The 15866-nt window shown below is 36.8% G+C and overlaps 1 protein-coding gene across 9 annotated transcripts in view; it reads right to left on the reverse strand.

The window, feature by feature from the left end:
* Nucleotides 1-15866, reverse strand: part of LOC128027564 (rap guanine nucleotide exchange factor 2) — a 101734-nt gene that overhangs the window by 44776 nt on the left and 41092 nt on the right. For 5 of the 9 annotated variants that reach the window (XM_052615293.1, XM_052615291.1, XM_052615289.1 and 2 more), the window contains exons 5-6: nt 15172-15247; nt 12950-13117 (exon numbers count right to left, since the gene is read on the reverse strand). In XM_052615293.1, the coding sequence (XP_052471253.1) occupies nt 12950-13117; nt 15172-15247 (244 nt within the window). Of the gene's footprint in view, nt 1-8114; nt 8133-12949; nt 13118-15171; nt 15248-15866 lie in introns of all 9 variants that reach the window. The other 4 variants (XM_052615288.1, XM_052615292.1, XM_052615290.1 and 1 more) reach the window with 1 other exon arrangement.

The raw sequence follows: 15866 nt of genomic DNA on the forward strand, positions 1-15866 counted from the left end.
GACCCCTTTATTTGTGGCCAGTGGGATGAAGGTCCAAACTGCAGTTTCAATGCAGCTTCAAAGGGCTCTACGCAATCCCAGCCAAGTAATAATTAATAAACACAGTAATCCAACTTCAAAATCATCTGACATCGCTGTTTTACCTTTGTTTGTAAATGTCATTTGACCTTCTTTGCATGTTCGCATTGTAAACACTGGGTTGGTACTTCCGCCTATGTCACACGTGACCTTACCAACATGACTATGTAATGTGTGAAGTCAAGCTAGTGGAAGACTGGCATTTGTGGTTAAAATGAAAATGACAGATCATTTCTCTAGGTTTACGAATTACGACTGAAGAAAGAAAAACATGAACATCTTGGACAGCATGGGGGTGAGTAAATTATAAGGATATTTTTTTTATTCTGAAAGTGAACTAATCCTTTAATACAAGCATCTCTGTAATCTTTTCATATGATTATAACATAGTTATAAAATTTTGTTTGTGTGTGTGTGTGTATTTGCAAGTTACACTTTATATTTATGTATTAAATTGATTTATTGATATTGATTTCCCTTGGAATATGACTTCGGTGTTGCTAGTACCATGCAAAGACATACCTTTAAAATTAGCTTAAGATGGAACGTAGCATGTTGAGCAGGGCATGTCAACTTATCAAAAGTATTTAGTGTGAATAACCTATCTACATACATGCACATACTCACACAGACTCTGCAAGTGTCCAAGACAGTGCTAATGAGAAAATGAGAATAAAAGAGTATGCAACGGGTGAGGTGCAGGGATGGAAATAAGAGAGAATGAGAGAGAGAGTTGAATGGTGGTGGGGGTTCAGAGAGGAAGAGAGGGATGGAAAGACAAGAGAAATGAAGGATGAGCACAGTTAGCCCAGCGAGATTTATGTCATTATCACGCTCCCCTCCGCTCACCACCAGGGCTGCAGGCAGTTGGCATGGCAACTGTGAAGAAGAGCCATTTCCTGGTCGGTTTGGGTGGGAGAGTGTGAGAGAAGGCTGGAGAGGAAGAGAAATAGACAGAGAGGCAGAGATATGGAAGACGGGAGCAGACGACAGAAGCGTAGAGCACATGGCTCTCTGACATCCTCTGTATTATTATGACAATGGTGCCAATTCACTCCCCACCCCCACCAAACACACACACACACTCCGGTTACCCCCTCTGGGCGACTGACAGCCCCGCCCACACACAACCCCTTAGCTTTGTGATGACTGAAGTGAGCTCACCCTCCACACACACAAACACACACACACACACACTTCCCTAAAGGTCCATCTCTCTCTCTGTCAGTCAAAATAAAGACGTACAGTAAATGTTATAATTCAACCAATCAATCATCTGTCCATCCAGTATAAAGTGCTCATTGTTTCACGGATAGGTGAACCATGATATCTAGCTGTGCCCTGGCCTGAAACTATATGATAATGAGAATTTGAATAACAAAGAAAAATGTGAACATTGCTTCAAGGACAATTGGCCAACAGACAGCCAATCAGATGACTTATGCATATGCAAATATTCATATATTATGCTAAAGACATACATACATATATACATACATATATACACACAATAGTTAAAAGAATATTAACAATAACCTTAATAGTAAAAATAAAGGTAAAAAAAAACTTAAACATTGAAAGGAATAGTTGAAGGAATAATTGCTCAAGAAAATATATTTTCATTAAAATGCGTGTTGTAAATGGTTGCATTAAAGGCTTTATACCAATTTAATACAATGAAATGTTAATTATTCTTAAACATAAGCATTTCACAACCATATCAAATAGAAACGACCAGCTTGCATGTTTGTGCTCACAGAAGTGATGTGGGTGTGAAGATACAGATAGGCATTTGCGAGTGAAATTTTGGACGGCTTCCAGCTATGCAAAGGGACCAAAACAACCCCCTGATGACATCATCCCCGGTGATGTAATGCCTGACAAAAACAAGCTCACGTGCTCCACGCCCCGTCGTTAGAGTAACCACCAATCATCATAGGGAAACTGAGCGTCATTACGTCACTGTGGTAACAGGGTCACATCAAGGGACACCTCAACATCACCCAGAGTGTATTTCAGGAACAAAAGATACTCATTATGAAAAGGCTGAGACTGGGTCAAGCAGCCTCCGCTTCATGTGAAACAACAAAGAGCATCCATGTCCATGAAGACAGAATACATTTGTTTGAAGTGAGCAAATAGGTTTTAGATTAAGGTACACAGTAACCTGTTTAGATCAATGGATATGGGTTTTAAAACAGGCAAATTCATATAAATAACTAGATAACTACAGCAATATTTCAATGATACTATGATGTATGCTTTTATGAGAAATAAGAAAAAAATCGATGCAAATTTGTTTCAAAAATATAATAATAATAAATAAAAAAACAATAAACATATCCACTAAGAACATTAAGAAAGCAGTCAGTAATCTTTGGAGATAACACAATAAAGCTGATTCTGATCATTTTAAAATGACCAATTATCTGTGGATTAACAGACTTTCACTAGTCATGTCATCCAAGTTCCATCAAATGACAGCTGTTATGGTTTCTATTCGATGCACAAATCGAAAGTGCAATACATTAAAACATGCAATAACATGATACACCATACGGTGTATGGTGTATTAAACTTTATGGATCGAAGTTTTGATCAATGAATCAATCTATCAAAAAAAAAAAAAAAAAAAGGAAAACCCAGGGGTTTTGAGAACTGATGATGTTGGCAAAATATGCCAAGCTTCCTACAAGACTCTGAGAGGCTTTTCAGAATACAAATTGAGATATTAGTTCCTTTTGAAAAGCTATCCCTCTACTGCTGAAAACAGCACAACTGTCAAAGATCCCTCCTCAACCTATACACACAAGGGAGTCGGGATGCAGAGGAAATGAGAGGAAGTGGGAGCGAGCGGGGGCAGACAGATAGGATTAACATTGACTGAAGCTCTTCTGGATCATTCTTTTCACGCCAAACCTTTTCAAAATTTAAATACAGCAGGGCTAGACTTGACTCATTCTTCAGAAAGATAGACTACAGCTACAGTCTGACAATGAAGTAAGCTCCTTGCAACTCTGGCAAGCAAATGCAAACACTCATTTTTGTTGAGACCGCTAATATAATATAAAGGTATAATATATGTTAATAAATAATGCTGGGTGGTCTATACCAGGTAAAAAGGATCATTCATAATGTGGTATATAAAGTATATTTATTTGGGTAAAGTGGACTGGACTTCTTTAGATTATTTATATCCGAGCATGCTGAAGAAACATAAATAATAATTTCTATTTTGTAAATTATTTCAATTTACTCTATCATCCAATATAAATCACAAAAATATAAACCATTTCATGGACAAAATAATTATATACATCTATCCATTTATTCTCCAAATCACTTATCTTCTGTAGGGTCACGAGCAAATAATTACATTGATATAAATTTTATTTTCATGTTATATAATTATTTATACTGTGATATAAGGCCCAGTCCAACTTACAACTCAATTAACCCATTTCATTACATTACATGTCTATAATGATGCTTAGTGCATGGAGTAATCTTCTAAATGACTTGCACATTAATTAACATGCAGTGTTAGGGCTTCTTAAGATTGTAGACCGTGAACACCACATGCATAACAATAAGGACCACTGCCTTGATACTACAAGAAGGAGGGCAACTTCAAACGACCTGTATGTTTAATGTTATTAAAGAGAAAAAAAATGTTGCATTAACAATGGGTTAAAGGGTGACACTGGGCAGGACGAAGTATTGTAGTTTCAAACAGCAATATGACAAAATGCACATAATTTTAAATAGATGAATTAATGTTCATTTTCACAATTAACAATGTTTCAATTCAGCATTTAAACAATAGCTGTTAAATATATATATATATATATATATATATATATATATATATATATATATATATAATATATAATTTTTATTCTAAAGATATGAGCAGCGTTTTAAACTGTGGTAAAATGCAGAAAGTTGCTAGTTTGGCCGTCATAAACAGCTAACAGTTATTCAAATTAACTATTATTTGGCAAAATATTAGTTTCCAGCAGTTAACATGTTTTTTTGAAGTCATTGCATCTCAATTATGGTTGTGTAGCTTATTGAACAATGGCAAAAGTGTGTTCTTTTTTCTTACCATGTGGCTAAACAGAGCTGATATGTCTTGGATGGATATGTTTAGCACAGGACTAATTAAAGATCAGTGCTATAGACAACATAGGTGTTCAATCCTGTGGAGGAAAACGGAAGTGCCTTGGCTTGCCCATAAGTGTTCTTTAATTCTCATACCGCCTATCAGGGTTCAAAGTGTACATGTTTCACCAGTGCACGTCCAATCCTGCATGCTTCCTGTCAAAACACAGATGCAGGAAAGGGATTTCCTACTAGAACAAGAGAGCTGGAGTGACTTTCTAAAGGAAATAAAGGCAGGAGGAAGAGTTGCTGCTCTAAAAACAATGGTAGAGTGAGACGTGGCATTCTGGAAATTGCGGAGGGCATAGGGGGTCAACGTAACAGTACCCAAAGAAGGAAGTGTGTTTTTCTCTTCTTCCAGACGTAGAGCAGCTGCATTCTGTAATATGTGATTACTACAACATTCACATACCAAAACTATGGCTAAGAAATTAATTATTCATATTTTCTGCATATGTAATGATTTTAAATAAAATGCTGAGAGGGAGAAATCTCATCTAAATAATTAGTTACTTTCTGCAAACATGCATCATCATTAAAAAACATGTGACCATTTTTTGTCAGTAAGGTATGGGAATCAAAAAATAATGAAGGATTCTGGTTCAGATTCGACTATGAATGACTCTGTTAGTCAGGTAGAGAAAGTATTCTACATAAGTAAGAAAAAGTAAACAAAAAGTGATTAAAGACATGATGTGCAGCTCAGTTATTGGGTGAAAAACCACTTTAACTGATTCAGTGAGTCTGGTTTGAGTTTGAGACTGATTAATGAGGAAGCAATTCACGTGTTGATAAATCAGAGCATACTGGTTGTGTTGCATGTTTGGTATTGTTGCATGCAATAAGCGAGGCATAATGCCATAGAAAAACATAAAAAAGAGTTAAGACCTCATTACCCGATTATTAACAGTTAACTGACAAGATTGTTTTAAATTAGAATTGAATTAAATTAGAAAGCATAAGTGTCTGTGACCCATTAAAAATACTCACATTTGTTTTCCTGGGATTAATCTTACACTTGCAAAAAGCAGCAACAAAACAGAACATGAGGATTTACCTGCTTCACATCATGCACCTATATATATATATATATATATATATATATATATATATATATATATATATATATATATATATATAGCCTAGCTGATTTGCTATTGTGAATGTACACAAATAAAGGCAAACAGTTTACAATTCCGATTATCTTTATGACTAAAAGGTGAAGTTGCTTCCACTGTTAGAAGGAAAAAAACTCAAGTGATTGCGCCGCCACTTTATGCGTGCACACAGTTAAGCTTTGCAACATTGACAATGCATCCTGTAATAAAATACAGTCAGTCACGATGTGAGGTAGGCTACATAATAAATAATTTGGCATTCAAAAACATCACAAATATGGAAACATTTGATTATGTGTTGAGTGAGAGACCCAATGTTGGTTTCAGTTTTGTTTTATCCTAAATTAATACGTTTTGGCTTGTCGTTTATATTGCTATAGCTTCGTAAAGGCATATTTTAATTCTTGTTCTAATTCTTGTTCTAAATACTGTTAATTGAAAGGATTTGATGTGGAGTGCGGGGAACTAAAATAGACTAGCTATGTTTACAGTTTTTATTATTCTGTTCGTAAACATTTCGTTTTGGAATGAAGGCCTATTTCTGAATTAAATAATAAAATAAAATGCAACTAATGTTTTTTTCTTTTTTTTATGCCATTTTTTTAATACGTATGTATCATATTTTAACCATGTAGCAAGCCTTTTAAAATATTTTAATAAATTACTGAACATAAATAAATTACTTTTTAACTGATTGTATTAGGGGCCGTTCACATATCGTGCCTAAAAATGCGTGGAAAACGCTAGGCGCCGGTTTCTCCTTCTTTCCAAAGTGCTCGGGCAGTTGCGCCCCTGAGGCGTCTGCCTTTGCTAAGGCAGCTTCCGTCACTTCCATTATGAGCGTGCCTACCGCGTGTCTACATTGGAAATAACGAATTTGAGCGTGCAAAAGACGCGATATGTGAACAGCCCCTTAATCGGTCAAAATTCTTAACGGTCGGTTAATGGTTAACCAGTTAAAATGAACATCTATAACAATATAATTTGTTTGTCCCATACATGAATAAGAATATGAATCAGTTCTTGAGCCATAACAGAGCAAAGCTGAAGCCATTTGCTTTCGAGAAAGAATATTCCAGGTATAAAAGTTAAAGCATAAACCTAAAAGGTCACCGGATGGGACTTTACAGCACACTGGTTTACTTGTCAACCTCTATTGCCATGTACACATGCTAATCTACAACAAAACTGCTGAAAACTGAATATGAGCACAAGAGAGGAAAGAGGGATGAAAAGACATCAAGATCAAAGGACGAAGAGGGCTGCAAGGTTTCTGCAAGGTACACTGCTCCTGGCTGACAGCCGTCCATCTGGACCCGATGCCCCACCGTTATCATATGAAACGTCCGTGTGGCTTCAACCATCAGCTCTATCATAATTCTCATAACAACTATGACGGATTGGGTATCATAACTGTCATTTATGCTAATGGACAGTTTAGCAGGACAGAAATCCATCTAAGAAATCATTTTCATTCTACAGTGCTATGCTGTAAATATGAAGAAGACAGAGAATGTTTAGTGATATTTCTTCACAATACATTTGTGACAGTATAAAACCCCAAGGGCCCTACAAGCCTGTATACTATATTCCAAGTCTTCTGAAGCCCTACGATAGCTTTGCATGTCTGGGTGTGTTTATAGTGGTATAAATCTTTTTAAGTGCCGGCCTTTTGTGTCTCAGTGTTGCCGTATACTGCAGAAGCAGCCATCACTGAGGACAGCTCTAAAAATAGAGCCGACTCTTCACAAGAACACCTGACAAGACTCCCTCTCTCACTCTTTTCCTATCTCTAACACACGATCACACTTTCCGTCTCTCAATCGCTTTGCTTCACTCCTCACTGAATCTAATTACGGCAAAACAAGTATCAGCTCAGCCGCAGCAAAGTCTACCCATCAGCAGTCCTCATCAGGCCTAGGGCGTCAAATAAAACGCTCAAACAGACACATATAAAAACATTAGCACACAAATATCTTACATGCACCCTTGTTTGTGTGAAATGGGCTGAGCCTTTGTAGTGCAGCACAATTCAGCATAGATACAAAATCATAAATTGCTTTTTGTTGTTCTCAGCTAGTGCAACTCTGACAGGGTCATAGGGAAAATAAATTGAACAAACAAGACAAATAAAAAAATACGACTGACTGAACTATTGAATTGTGCACAGTAAAGTAAATAGGAGAAAATGCTCTGAATCAAATGGTTCAAACTAATCTTGGGTTACTGATGTCATTCAAATGCGTTTAAATCAACTTTTTGGTTTTTCTGTGAAAATACGACTGTCGTATGGCTAATTAACTAAAATGGTAAAATATAAAATCATTTGAATTGGTCCAGTAGCATCCACCTAGCAACAACCCTGAACACCCTAGCAAATGCATAGCAACCCACTAAAAACAATTAATAGCATTGCAAAAAAAAGTAATTCTCCACCAACAAGAGCCACTCACACATTCTTTTTCAAATCTAGTTTGTCCGACTAGTTATGAGTTAATAATCTCAGTGTGTAACCTGAAGGCTTGGAGTACAGCATCAACCACTTTACTGCACTGTTGGACCAAACATTCATTTGGAAACGTAAATGCACACACAACACACATCCACACAAATAAGCCATATTGCTGTGGTCACAGGGTCATAAACTCTTATCACACACACATATATATAGCCTACACGCATACATAATGTAATCGCAGCTAAGCAGGAAATGACATACACAAAAAAATCAGAAACAGTGAATAAGTACGATACCTGAGCCTTAACGCATTCCTGTGGAGGAGCCAGAATGAGGAGAGAAGGAGAGAAGAGGAGAGTTATTATCAGTCTGGGTAACTGAAGAGCAGAGCAGGCTCAGAGAAACCCTGTTAAGCACTTTGCAAGTCATACTACGGGAAGAAGAGAGGGACACATCCTTTATAAAAGCTCAAATTCTATCAAAAAACAAAGGAGGGTAGTGCACACACACACATAGGCACAGACACACAGTTGAGAAACATGAGGTGGATGCTGAAATAAAAAAAAATCACAAAGCTGAGATAAGGGAACTTGGACACTTCAGGTGAACAGAAAAGTGGCCAGTTACGCAACCAAAGGGAGGTCATTTAGTTATTAAAATGAAACGCAGTAATCATTAAACGAAGAGATGCAAAGGAAGGAAAACGCTGGCATTCATTGACTTGACGAGGGTCCCATGATAATTAAAGACCAGCTGCACCACAATACCGGAGAGGAAGGGAAAAAGACAGATTTATAGAGGCAAAATGGTACCCAGTGTAACCCAATAAGAAGGAAGTCACTGTTCACTGGTCTTAAAGTCACTATTGACAGAAAAATGTATATATAACTATATATATAATTTAAAGATTAAAGAGCAGTTCTCTTTCCTATTGAAAGAGGAAATTTGGGCAGGACATACTGAAAGGCTTTTTAATCTTTAGTTTTAGTACTCAACGTTTAGTACTTGCTACACTAGATGAGAACAGAAAAAGACTATCGATTCTAAATGATTAACATACAGATGATCTCAACGCAATGAACTAAATCTACAATTTTGACTTCATGGGGTGTTTTACAGGACAATTGTAAGTGTGATATGAGTGGAAATTCAACAAATCCCCTCAGTGTTTTTGATAACTTGTGATTTTCAGCCAAAAATATACATAATGGCCTCATTACTGATGGGTTTTCCCTGCAAAACAGAGCAAAATATGCCACAAATAGTACTAACAATTCAGCAAAAATTTAAGGCCAAAAATGAAAATTACCCAACCCCATTGCCTCTTTTGCATCCAATCATTGTCTATTATCATCTCACCAAATAATATAAAAAAGGTAAATTCAAAAATAAAATAAAATAACAATTTAATTATTTCATGCAGCAATAATAAAAAAAAAAAAAAAAAAAAAATCAAAATCCATGTAAGGACTATATAACTGTGAAAAACATTCTGTTTCAGTGTGGGACAGACTGCAATATCCAAAAATTGTATCCAAATATTTAAACTGTGTAATAATGCTTTCACACTTGGTTCGATTGCCTGGTCTGAACGCGTGACGTCAGTTGGACACGGGTTCACACCAAATTTTCTAGTTTGAAAGCACCCTAAATGAGTGCAGGAGGAGGGTTGCGTGTCCACTAACATCACTGAGATGAATGAACTGTACCTCATTATTAGTCTCCAATAGTTAGTTTTCAATCATCGTACATCTACATTGTGCCTCCAAATACAGTATGACAAATCTGAATCACATCTAAAACAGAGATGCTTACAGACTCAGTCGAGTTTAGTTGTGTGAGGCAGGCTGTGCAGAGGAGTACAATTATTTCACTCTGGTCCCAGAAATTGAATCAAATTAATGCCAGTCAGCAAGTCTCTATAAGGTTATGTGAGATACTCAGGCTGATTCATGATGTAATGTCCGTGAAGTGAATTTTCACCTTTGGCTATGTCTGAGTATGGAAATCCCACCGTGGAAGCGCTCTCAAAAACTCACGGATTAGCTGGAATGCCCGTCAGCTTAACATCCAATGCGCTGCGGTCCCTCTTGGACACGCTACTGTGAGCAAAAAAACGGTCCAAATCGCTTCCCTCAGACCATAACAACAAGAAAGGAGCTGTTTGGGAAAACTGTGCAGCTGAGAAGATACAATAGTGGGAATGATTTTGGTGTCCCGTTCTAATGTATCTCGAGGGAAAAAACCATTTAGCTCAATGATGCTTGACGTATGTCGTTACACTAAACAAAACAAGAATCTCTAAACAAGCTGAGGGAACACTGGCTTCTCTCCCGGGGGAATCAGAGGAATGCTGGGAATGAACTGCTGTAGTTATAGGGAAGAAAAATCAGGAATGTGTCTACGTGAGGGTCCAGCTTTGAACTTCCATGAAACATCGGTGTCAAAAATTCACAAGATTAACACCCAAGACATTATGAAAGCAGAGTCTCGCTGTCAAATCTGCTGGAGATTTAGTGGAATAAAATACACTGTAAATAACCCTGTTTTTCGTTCTCTCATGGGGTAGAAAGCCACCCTTTGAATTACCACAAAATCAAAACGATTGGCAAATATAAAAATAAAAATATAATATTAAATAAAATGCATGTGTTAGTAATGTCATCAAAAATAATAAAATAAAATAAAACAAAATAAAGCCATTTTCAAAATGTGGTTAATACTTAATTTAATGCTGGTTAATGTAATAACGTATAAGCAAAAATTAAAAAAATATAAAATAAATGTAGGCATTAGTAATATTATCAAAATAAGATTAAATAATAAAATGACAAAATAAATAAAAAATCTAATTCCTTCTTTAAATTTGGGTTAATGTAATAACATAACAGCATATTGATGACAGATTTGAAAAATAAGCATTACTATTGGGATTTAAGAGTTTAAATCTGACTTTTGACCTACAGCCAAGGATGTGACCAAACATCCAAGATTATGGGGAACAAATGTAATAATTTTACAAATTATAGAGTGAAAAGCCAATTATGGTTGATAACTAAATGTAAATATTAGGTATCTGAATCTTTTATCTAATCTGACTAAATGTAAATATACAAATGCATAAATTCTTTCTCTACTCAGCTGGGGCTCAGTGAGGCTGTATATCACACATACAGATGGTAGCAGTGCTGTGGATTCTCACTTCAGCCTGGCCAGAGCACAGTGGGTAATGAGTGCATAAAACACCAGCACATCTTAAGCCAAAACGACATACTGACAGCAAACACATAGGCAGAACACCAGCTAACACCTACAGAGAGACCATAACAGCCAACACAGCACAACAAGGAAAATGAGCAACTATGATGGAAACAAGTAAAGCTTCTTTCACATACAGCCACAAAAATAGCATTTAAGAGACTGAACGAACCGTTCAGAAGTAAGGGATGAGAATGTGGTTCATTTGATGCCAAACTTGGCTTTTTGTGTCCATTAGTGTAAAAGCAGCAGTAATGAGCTGAAGAGAGCTTCTGAAAATTGCACTGACTATTTTTACATTTTATAATGAGCCTGCACCCATTTTAAACCTAAACTTGGTTTATTCAATCACAGACTAACTTTTTAGGTAATGTATTAAGTTTGCTTTTGTTCTAAGCAGCAGTTTTTCTTTTTTGTCTTTTTCATTTTGTCCAACCGGCCTTACATACAGAGAAAAATATAAGTAAGCAACAGTCTGATGCTGTCGATAGAGCTCAAGTTGTTTTTAATCCAGAATACTCCTTTAAGGCAGAAGATAAAAACAAATAATTGAACACAACCCCATGAGGATGGGACTGCACTAAATGAACAGATTCGGTAGCACTTTATTTTACAGTCCTGTTCCTCATGTACATACTATATACTTATTATAGTAATTACAATAACTATGTAATAACTAGATACTAACCCTGAACCTACCCCTAAACCTAACCCTACCCCATGTAGTTACCTTGTGTTACCAGAACTTTCTTAGATAAATACACTGTAAATACACTATAAGTACATGTTAGTGCACGTACTGTAAAATAAAGTGCAACCATAGATTCTTACAGTAACCGTGGAACAAATGCAAATACAGTAGCAGAGCAAAGTTCATAGGAAGGAAGGAAGGATACAGAAATCTTGTTCCTTCCACATTGGTAATACGATGAAAGAGAAGTGGTTAATGTTACCAGATGACAGTATATACCATGCAATGCTAGAAATGCATCAAGTGGTACAGATTTTCATCATTATAATTTAATGTTACTTACACATGAAAGTGACAAAAAAAAGAGATGAACTTACACATATTTGCTATTTTACAGCTTTAAACTTGACTCATTCAGTCAGAAATAAGACTCTAACTAGTATGTACAACAACATTAAATAATGTGAAGCTTATTTTTATTTATTTTTTGGTTTGCATATAAAAAAATAAAAATGTTATCCCAATAAAGCTTTAATAAATGTAATTCATTGGATTGTCCACGTAAAAAAAGCAGAACTGTATGATTATTATTATTAAATATCTATTGCAAAGCTGAATTATCAGTGTCACATGATCCTTTAGAAATTATTGGTGCTCGAGACACATTTTTTTGTTATCAATGTTGAAAACAGTAATACGGTTTAAGATTTGTTGTGAAAAATATGTTTTTTTATTTATTTTATTTTTAGGATTCTTTGATAAATAGAAAGTTTAAAACAACAGCATTTATCTTTTGTAAAATATTTTGTAAAATTATAAATGTTATGCATCCTTGCTGAATAAAATAGTTTAATTCATTGGATTATCCAACAGATAAGCATAACTGTATTATTATTTAATATATAAACCATTCTTTCCAGTACAAATAACTATACTATGATACAACAATCTAAATTCAGTGATACTGTAATGTCAGATTTTGATAATAAAATCAATCCCTATGCATAAAAAATTAAAATAAAAATTACAAAAGGAGCATTTGCAATGACACCTTTACCAGCCTTTAAACAAACAGGAAAGCAAAGCCGAACAGGTGAGGAACAGGACGGCAGACAGTCATACAGGAGGAGGGGCAAAAGACAAGCAGTGCAGGTAAAGTTTAAGTTAAAGCATATGACTGACCGTATGGTATCCCCGCGCAACGGGCGGCTTGCCGGCAGGATAGGGGTCTACGGTGTCGATGATGGTCTGCCGCTCGCCCTTCTGGTTGATCTTGCGAAACCTTCGGCGGGACTGTCGGTGTGATGCCTGCCGCTGGAAATACTCCTCATTCTCATCCATATAGTCCACCTGCAAACGGAGGAGCGATTTGAGTGAGACTCTCTCTCTCTCTCTCCTCACCCCCCACCCCCTCCCACCAATCTTTACTGGTGCTGTGTAAAAATAGAAGTGGGTGTGTGAGCCTGTCTGTGTGTGTGGGCTGAGCCTCAAACGCCTACGTCAAAGAGAGGCACACAGCAGACAGAAAGGAAAGATAGAAAAGGGGAGATGTAGTTTCAGAGGAGCTGCTTGCAAGGGTTCTTCCGCGCTCAATTTTGCACCTTATGTGGATTCTACATAGAAATTAAAAAGTTCAAAGGGCAGACAAGAGCAAAAACCAAACCATCCATATTCCGGATCAATGTTTATTCTCCATCTTTGCTGGATATCCTGTCAGTGTGGCACCATAAAATGTCATTAAAGTGGTGCAAGCGGTCCATGACGGGTCTTTGAATGGCTGTGAAGGAGGGTGGCATCATCATACACAAGACGTGTATAAGTTGCATATAAAAAGGGCCGGCGACTGTGACATTACGCCATAAAGAGTGACATGATTATCCCTCTGCCTTATTTTTGCTGCAGCCTCACATTTCACACCCACTCTGCCTTTGGGATTACACATCAAATCTCTCGCTACCGTACCAACCGCTGCTATGGCAACTGCCGGCGAGCGAGAAGCAGTGGGAATATATTGGGCGGTGTGAGCGAGTGAGAGTGCAGTATCTATATCCTGCCTCAGCCCGTGATTACATCGGCCAGTAATAACAGATGAGTTACCCAACAAGAGCACGATCAACTGTCGAGGACAGTTGCCATCGCCCAAGCAAGAGATTACGATTATGCATTTGACAGATGCTTTTAAACAGCTTAGGGGGCATTTAAACTATAGGTTTTATCAGTACATGCATTCCCTGGGACTAGAACGCATGCTTTTGGTGTTGCAGACATCATGCTCTATGCATTGAGCTACATTTATATTATCCATAAAACCATTCTAAAGGTTAGGGTCGGAAAGATTGTGTTTAAAATTTTACAAAGATTCTGGTTTGCCACTCGAGAAACATTTATTATTATTATTTTTGTGGAAACAAACCATGATACCTTTTCCCCTGATTCTTTGATGAGCACAAAGTTTAAAAGAATGGCATTTATTTGAAACAGAAATTAATTTTTGCGGAATACAACAAAAAAAAAGTATTAATTTCCTTTTTTTTCTTTTTTTGATTACGTAGTGTATTCAATATGCATAAACGTATATAGCAGCCCACTGAGTCACATGTACGCACAATTTCAATGCCACCCCAAGAGCTTAGCCAAATCTGAGGCTGCAAATGTAGATAGGGAGGGTCTTTCTGTACTTGTGAACATACATCATAAACTGAATATGGAATATACTAGGACACCCAGTAGTGCTTGGGTTACTGAATATAATCATTTTAGGTTTTTTGGCAAGGCGAGAGCATTGAATTTAGGCCATGTTGAACATTTAGCGCAGTGGGCTGAGACATTTAAGAGGCACAAATCCACAATGAAATTTGCTTTTGGGGAAATGTAAACAAGATGTCCAATTCAAACTGAGAAAGAGAAAGACGTGGAGGAGTGCAGAAACATTTACATGACATTTATCATTAGAGCAGTGGTTCCCAAATGTCTGGCTCACATGATCTTAAACAAAACTAGACAGCACACAACTAAATTGTTCTCTTAAATGTAAACTTCTAAATAAATAATTATAATATAGCCGTTACTAAAACGTCTACAGTAAAAGTTGTAGCTTATATTCAGACTGTCACTTTATTTTCCCCATCAGTCACAAAAAATTTGATGATGAAACCATCACATTTTCTTTGGAAAAGGGTTTTTAGTCTGTGCATTCAGTTTCTGTAAGAGCTGAAATTGTTATCTGCTTATGTAATGCAATGCCTATGTAAATCTGACCTGGTGTGCACCCCTGTGGGTAAAGCGTAGCAAACTGTGGGAACCACTGGGGAAGAGGAATGAAACTACAGCACAAAACAGCAATTATATCGTGTGATTAGTAAGAGGATGAAGTTAAGATGATTATCTGGTTCATGATTACTCACCACAATCATCTCGGATGGCTCCAGAACGATACACTCGCATCCACGACGTAAACTCCCAGCAGACCTCTTCCCAAAACTACAGGAGAAGAACAGGAGTGAAAGAAATGTTACAAACCGCTCAACCAATTCTGGAATCCTGAGTTTCTCAGGGAATGAATGCGTGCTCAGAATCCGAGCCGGAGCAGCACATTTCCACACACTCGTGGTAGTGTTCCTGGCCTAGGCATTAAGACTCCACTGGGAAAGAAACTACATCCAGACTGGAAAAGTCCACCGGATGACATCACGGTCTGATGAAAGAAGTAGAGTGCAAAGTGACGGAGTGTGAAAATTAAAAATATTGAAATAGAAATGGAAATGTAAGGTGGGGCTCCAAGCAAAAGAAGGCAAATACTCACTTTAAGGTAAACAAAACTAAAATAAATAGGAAAACTAAACTAATTTTGTTTGGTACTGTTTGCACACTTTTAATCTGGTCTGTTGAGTCACCATTAATGCTGCTTGTAAGACACTATTTGCAGCTGAATGAGCTGTCAGGTGACAATTTAACTAGGTGAGAGGTTAGAAAAACTGTTATACAAACTTCAGAAAACTGTGACTGACAAAGCAAGGCTGATTTTACTATGTAAATACTCTACTATATGAAACATTATACCTTACAACGACAATTTGCATACTTCTTTAAATTTTCACAT

This window comes from Carassius gibelio, chromosome A14 (assembly GCF_023724105.1).
Source record: "Carassius gibelio isolate Cgi1373 ecotype wild population from Czech Republic chromosome A14, carGib1.2-hapl.c, whole genome shotgun sequence".
NCBI lineage: Eukaryota > Metazoa > Chordata > Actinopteri > Cypriniformes > Cyprinidae > Carassius > Carassius gibelio.